Source organism: Scylla paramamosain, chromosome 2, assembly GCF_035594125.1.
Source record: "Scylla paramamosain isolate STU-SP2022 chromosome 2, ASM3559412v1, whole genome shotgun sequence".
Lineage (NCBI taxonomy): Eukaryota > Metazoa > Arthropoda > Malacostraca > Decapoda > Portunidae > Scylla > Scylla paramamosain.
Window position 1 is genome coordinate 40,358,260 of NC_087152.1, and position 7,488 is coordinate 40,365,747.

Sequence of the window (7,488 nt, forward strand, 5' to 3'; positions counted from 1 at the left end):
TTGGTGCAAGTAGTACAGTAGATCCAAATGTTGTGCTGGTTTGGCTGGAATTCTCAATTATAATTTTTTTTTAATGGTCCTCATAAACATTTAATACTAATTACTTTTAACACACTTTATTAAAATGTGAAATTTTCTTTAGGAAGAGGAGGTGGAGGAGGAGGTGGAGGAGGAGGAGTTGGATGATGAGGATGAGGAGAGGAAATTGAAAAGGCAGAGAGTTAGGACCAGGGAATATTTTGCTGAGTTGGAAAAGAAAATGGTAAGCACTGCAAGTTTTTATTGTGTGCCTCCAACCCGTTGTTACTAATAGGGTGTGTTGACCTACCCTGCCCTTCTGTGTATGTACCTGTGTGTGTGTGTGTGTGTGTGTGTGTGTGTGTGTGTGTGTGTGTGTGTGTGTGTGTGTGTGTGTGTGTGTGTGTGTGTGTGTGTGAGAGGAAGAGTTTGTGGAGTTTGTTTATTTGGTTACACGTATTAAAGAAAAGGATAAGAAAAACAGATAAAGTGTGTGTGTGTGTGTGTGTGTGTGTGTGTGTGTGTGTGTACGTACAAACACACACACACGTGCAGGTATTACTACTATTCTTTCATCTTGTCCTTGCTAGTAGGTATCATCACAGCAGATTGGGTCCTTATAGTGATCTGACAAATGTTTTATCTTGGATTGTGTTCCTGACACAACCTTTTTCATTTATCTAAACCTGGGACTGGTACTGAGTTGTACAGTCTTGTGGCCTCAATAACTAAGGAACTAGTTGTGTATGCATTTGTGCAAAATTTTGTTATTCTAGTAGACCAGATGGTAAATTGTAGCAGTCTTACAGATGGCAATCTGGTAATCTTTTGCAGCTATCAGTGGGTCTATTGAGGAGACCAGACTGGCCGTGATGGGCTTTCTTGAAGGGAGATTAGTTAGGTTTGAGTTTTTTCTCTTTGTCTCTGCTCACAGAGTGTGACACAGATCATTTCTAGTCTCTTTGAGTAAGCACACACACTTTACACAGCAGTTAACATGTGCTGACTCCATCCACCACCACTCTGTTTGCCTTGCTTCTTACTTTTTTTTTTTTTCAGTATCATTCTCCCTATCCACCACAGCACTAGTCTAGGCCTATGTCACAATCAGAACAGCCAGAACAGTGGAGTCACAAGGAGTGGCAGGAGTGAGTAATGCATAACATGGTACCACATGCAGTAGGGGTTGATCATGACTGTTTGGAATGTTTGTCAGCTGAAACAAGTCTGACATGCCAGCACAAAATCTGCTACATGTGATGTGGCACTGGAGGCCTTTATGAGTGCTGAGATGAGCAATGAGGGTGGTGATGACAAGGACAAACAGGATGGCAACAGGTAGCAGCAGTGTTGTGCCATAACCACTCACAGAATTTATAACATCAATCAATGTTCATATGTTCATGTTCAAACAATCATTTGATTGTTCCTGTAAAGTGTGATATAGACTTCATCACAGTCAAGTGTAGCAGATCTCTTGGGTGTAAGTAAGAACATGGCCCTCCCTCTAAGTGCATTATATAAAGAATTTACCACATGTGAAAGTCTGGGAAAAATTAACAGAAAGGGGTTGTCATAATTTGAAATATGACCAAAAGGTTAGAAAAACTGAGGTGGGTGTGGTGGGGAGGTGGGTTGTGGATGGAATGAGTGAAAAGAATGAGCATCTGATGGAGGTGTGTGGGGAAAGGAGGTAATTCTTAGTGAGTACCTTTCAGCATAAGTTGAATCACAGATATGCTTGGAGAAAGAGAGATGAGCATTAGAGTGTGATCAATTGTAGAGCATTGGATCAGAAATTATGAAAAGAATTTGTTAGACGTGAATCTGCTGAGGGATGTTTGAAGGGTCGGATCTTGCTGCAGTTTTTAGCAAAGATGCAAACAAATAAAGAGGTGAATGTGAGTATGGCAGCAGTAATGGTAGTGGGAAAGTAAGGTGTGGGTAGTGATTGGAGAGAAAATATCAGATTGAAGTGAGAGAGGAAAGTGTGCAAGAGCTTGGAGATGGATATATTAGCAGTTGGAGAAGTAAGTAAGAGCACAAAAGAGAGAGAGAGAGAGAGAGAGAGACTTCTGTAAATATTCACATTTGAGACAGGTTTGGTACAGGTATCCCATTTCCTAGAAGCTAACTTGTGATATTACCAAACTAACATCTTAATATGTTTGTTTTTGTTTTTCGCTTACTAACTGTTGGGGCCACTTCCCTACCAAGGCTCACATGTCACCAACTTGCACCATACTTATTAATATTAACTGCATGACATCTTTTATGAAACAGTGGTTTACATGTTCCTATGTTTATTAATGTACAGTAATGCCGTGCTCTGCAACATAATGGAGGCATTTTTGCTTCCCCCCAAAAATATTGATAGGAATTATATATATGCTTGAGTGCTTTTAATTATTTACAGATTTTTGGCAGTCTGTAAATAAAACCTTATTTCCACAAGTTGATTTTATTTGATGGAAAGAGCTTTCCTATTCACAGCAAGGATTGATTTTTGTATCTAAGCTGCTAGATTTTCAAGAAGAAAACTTTCAACTCTTGGGTAAATAATATCCTTGTGTAAATGTTTTCCAGTGGAGCTTTCACTCTTATCTGAAGTGGAGTTTTATATTTATGTATTATGTTCTGGCTTAATTTTAAAACTTTTTTTCCAACTTACTTGAACTCGTATTTTATTTTTTTCTTGTACTTAAATTTGTAGTTTAGGACATAAACTGTTAAGTCATCACTCCTGTAGCAGCACAGAGGCAGGTCTCAAATACCCTAATTACATACCCAACTTTTGAAGATCTACCTTTGGCAAGAATTAATTTTTCTGTAGTAGACATTGCATTTTTTTTTTTTTTTTTTACACATAAAAATGTATAATGTGATGCTGGGATTGGAATTTTGTAGGTTTTCCAAAGTTGTTTTCACTTGGTTCAAGTGCTGATAGAAACTCCTCATTGGTTCATGCAGTTTTTCATTGCAGCACAGTGTCACATGCTCATATATTGTTATGCTTGTTAAGTTTGATGACTTACGGAAGCAGTTGTTAGCCTGATGTAGGAAGACAAAAATTATTAAACTGGCATTAAAATGAACACATTTAGTGATATTTCCCCTTGCTGGAATAGTTTTACTTATTGTTTATTAGATAAGTTTTTGTTTTACTTTTTACATATCATACAACACTTTCAATTTGAATTGTTGTATTGGCATGTTTTACTTGCAATTTTGAAATTTATCAATTTATGGAGATATTTGCTTCCTAGTCCTTGCTAAAAATGAAAGTGTGAGAAAAAAGAAGAAAAATAAATTTGTTTTATTGAAGAATACAGCTGTCTCTGTGGGAAAAGACTGAGACAAAATTAACTTGAAAAATATTCAGGTATGACAAAGATTTGAAGGAGAGCTGCCTAGGTAATAGCACCTGATGTTTTCATGACTCAATAAATCAATAACTGGTTCCTGCCTCTTCCCCCCCTAACTCAGACCATCTGTAAGCCAGCGCCTTTCGACTACGATGAGGAGGCCATCAGGGAACGAGAGGCTTGCAATTACTCTCAAAAGATTACCCTGGAGATGGCCCGGGCAGGGAAAGCACCTCGGGCTGTACGAGTCTATGCAGACGGCATCTACGACCTTTTTCACCAGGGCCACGCCAGGCAACTCATGCAGGCCAAAAATCTCTTTCCAAATGTTTACCTCATAGTGGGAGGTAAGACACAGTGGTTGGTACAAAGATGATAAGTGAATGCTGGGTAATGGTAAACAATTAATACTTGTTATTTGTTTGGAATCCATCACAGATATATACTTTAAACAAATTTTACATAATATTGTGTTTGAAGAAATTGTTAAGAAGCATTTCAAGTAAGAATAGAGAGAGTCCTAATTATATAATTCATAAGTTAATGAATGGACTGAAAAATAGAGAAGCTTTACTTTTGCAGAGGTAAAGAGACTGATATTTGAAGAGGCCACAAGAAAAAAAAAACGTTAAGGAAGGGGAGATGTTTGAATTATTTAAAAAGTAATGTTTCTTTCATCATGAGTCTGTGCCATGCTTGCTGCTCATTTGTTGCCAGCTTCTTTTGACAGTGGCTTAAAAAAAAAAAAAAGACAAAATTAAAAAGATTCCATTAAATTGTAGAGCTACAGCTTGAGTTCATTAAAAAGGTTTCACTGGGTATGTCTGTGGCAAGAGTATATGATACCCATTGTGTTTCAGATTGTGTGTATGATACCCACTGCACTTCAGATTGTCTCAATACAACTTTGTGATAAGTTGTGGGTACCTTTGCCTTGTCAGTAATGTCCTAGGAATGTGTAGTTGTTATTGATACTTTCATTTGAGACAGCAGTCAAAGGAGAGTAATAATGTTGATTTGATATAAGATGAGCACCTCAAGACCAAACTCGGCACATACAGCATAAATCCACTACATTCATCATCTCATAAATAATATGTAGGCTTTATAAATAGTAACTTAGAATAGCCAAATCTGTCAACACAGCAGGTAGTGTATACTCACAAAAATGTATGTTTGGTACTTTCCCTTTTTTTACTGTGTGCAAAAAAAAATCCTAATTATCAATATATTACAGTTCATATATTCTTGCCTTGAACAGTGAATAGTGATGCCATGACTCATGAGAGGAAAGGAAGGACGGTAATGACAGAGGATGAGCGTTATGAGGCTGTGAGACATTGTCGCTATGTGGACGAAGTCATCACAGCTTGCCCCTGGACCCTGGATGATGAGTTCCTTGAAAAGCACAAGGTGAGAGAGACACATCATAGAAAGTAAGTGAAAACATGCAGAGTATTAATTGATTTTTCTTTTAAACTTTTTTGCATTCCTTTTTGTAACAATTTATAAACAGATTATTTAATATACCCTCCTCTTTTTTTTCCTTCTTGACCAGATTGATTTTGTAGCACACGACGACATCCCTTACACAACTGGCAGCGCCACAGATGTCTATGCACACATAAAGGCTCGTGGAATGTTTGTGTCGACGGAACGCACAGAAGGTGTGTCCACCAGTGACGTGGTTTCCCGAATTGTGAAGGACTACGACGTCTACGTGAGAAGGAACCTTGCACGTGGTTACAGTGCCAAGGAGCTCAATGTGTCTTACATCAACGTACGTAGAAAAGTTTAGTTTTCATTGCTTGCTAGAGCATGTCGCCATCTATCTGTGTGTTTTAACACATCCAATCCCTCTTCCATCCATAAGTTGTGTGGTACACAAAAAAATGTATAAATATACTAAACTTTCACTTACTGCAGTGCCATTCCCCTGAAGACAGCGACCACAGAAAACCATTCCTTGTCACTTTTCTTCTGCATGAGTCCAGCAGCTCTGTCTGTCAATCCAGTATATCTGACCAAGCTATTCTTAAACTTCTCTCTTGGCCATCCTCTTGTTTTCTTTCCTTCAATTTTGCCTGTCAAACTTAGGTTTTCAGATTCTTACTTCCTCATAATAGGACCCACAAACTTCTTATGTTTCTTAAGTTTCTTCATCAGCTCTTCCTGTATCCATCCTCTCTAGGACTTTATTAGTCTTTCTTGCCGTCTACAGTATCTTTGACATTCTTCTCCAGCACCACATCGCCATAGCTTCCAACTTTCTTTGCATCTCTTTGTTCATTGTCTGTGATTCACAACCATATAATAAAACTGACCATTTGAATGTTTCAACCAACCTTTTTCTGGTGCTGACCACTATATGTGAATTTGTCAGCAATGTTCTCATTTTACATAAATTTTTCCTAGCCAGAGCAATTCTTTTCTTGATTTTGAAACAGCAGGCATCTTGAGTGATTTCACTTACCAAGTATTTAAAATGTTCACTTTTTAATATTCTCATTGCCAACCCTGATGTTGCACTGTTTCTCCCTTGGTTTACCATCGCCTCCATTTTACTTGTATTGATCATCAGTCCTCTTATCTCTCATTCTTCTTTAACTACCCAAGCCGTATTAAGTACTAAATAATTACAGTATAATACTCAGGCTGACACCACCCTAAACTTACCAGTGGGTAAGTAGGATTGGCAGAGAGGGAAAGGAAAGGAAAAACTATGCATAAGTGTGTGTGTGAGTATAGAAATGCCAGTGAAAGTGTGTGTATTTTATATATATATGTGTGTGTGTGTGTGTGAGAGAGAGAGAGAGAGAGAGAGAGAGAGAGAGAGAGAGAAAGAGAGAGAGAGAGAGGAAAAAACTATGCATAAATGTGTTAGTACAGAAATACCAGTGAATTTGTGTAATATATATATATATATATATATATATATATATATATATATATATATATATATATATATATATATATATATATATATATATATTACACACATTCACTGGTATTTCTGTACTAACACATTAATGCAGTTTTTTCCTCTCTCTCTCTCTCTCTCTGCCAATCCTACCTCCCACTAGTAAGAAGAAAAAATAAATAACAATAAGTAGATCACATAATAAATATAAATGTAACCATGAGTAATTGTTAGAATTTTGTGTCCCTGCCTTCAGCTTAATTTTTGTCTGTTTCTGCAGGAAAAGAAATATCGTCTCCAAAATAAAATTGATGACCTAAAGAAGAAAGGAAAGGAAATGTTTGAGGACATTGAAGGCAAGCGAACAGATCTTATCATGAAATGGGAGGAGAAGAGTCGGGAGTTCATTGATGCTTTCCTTATGCTCTTTGGTCGGGACGGTCGCCTCACACAATACCTCACCGAGAAAAAGGACTCAGTTATGATGGCCCTGTCACCACCATCCTCACCCAAAGCAGGCAGCCAGTCTTCAGAAGATTGTAGCAGGTGAGTAAAGAATGAATTAATTAATTAATTGAATATCAGATTGTGAACAGACAGATTTTGTAATACTAAAGTGATGCTACAGAATCATATATATTGTGTACATAGGTTGAGAATTCATTAAAAGCAGTTGGTTTGAGGAAAGTATTTTCAGTCGTAATTTATGTTGGTTGTCTTTTGATATGCATTCAGCTAGTAAAAAGAATTATACTAGTTATAGTTAGTTGCATGTCACCAACTGGCATGCTTATTATTTTGCCATGGTATCCATCACAGAAAAGTGACATTGGAAAAGATCATTACTAGTTAGTATATGGTGACACTTGTGTTTTCACCCATTGCTTTGATTGACAAAAGCAGTTTTGATAATGCTTGTCTGGAGAAATGGAAACTTTCTCAAAGTATCTCCATCCTTACCCTCTCCAGAGGTTTGAGTAATTAACATATTTGCATGACTGAATGCTACAAATTAGGCACATTACTAATGAAATGTCAGCAAACTACCATAACTTTATCAATATGTACAATATGCTACAAATTAGGCACAGTACTAAGTAAATGTGTCAGCAAACTACCATAACTTTACCATACTTTACAATATGCTGCCTGGTTTCTCGAGTGCAAGGCCTTAGGAGAATGCAA

General features: G+C 37.2%; 1 protein-coding gene across 16 annotated transcripts in view; it reads left to right on the forward strand.

Annotated features, from left to right (window-relative positions):
• Positions 1–7,488, forward strand: part of LOC135115064 (choline-phosphate cytidylyltransferase B-like) — a 29,895-nt gene that overhangs the window by 19,138 nt on the left and 3,269 nt on the right. For 10 of the 16 annotated variants that reach the window (XM_064031616.1, XM_064031600.1, XM_064031621.1 and 7 more), the window contains exons 3-6: positions 3,505–3,730; positions 4,645–4,796; positions 4,942–5,163; positions 6,584–6,849. In XM_064031616.1, coding sequence (XP_063887686.1) covers positions 3,505–3,730; positions 4,645–4,796; positions 4,942–5,163; positions 6,584–6,849 — 866 coding nt within the window. Of the gene's footprint in view, positions 1–142; positions 263–3,504; positions 3,731–4,644; positions 4,797–4,941; positions 5,164–6,583; positions 6,850–7,488 lie in introns of all 16 variants that reach the window. The other 6 variants (XM_064031571.1, XM_064031564.1, XM_064031579.1 and 3 more) reach the window with 1 other exon arrangement.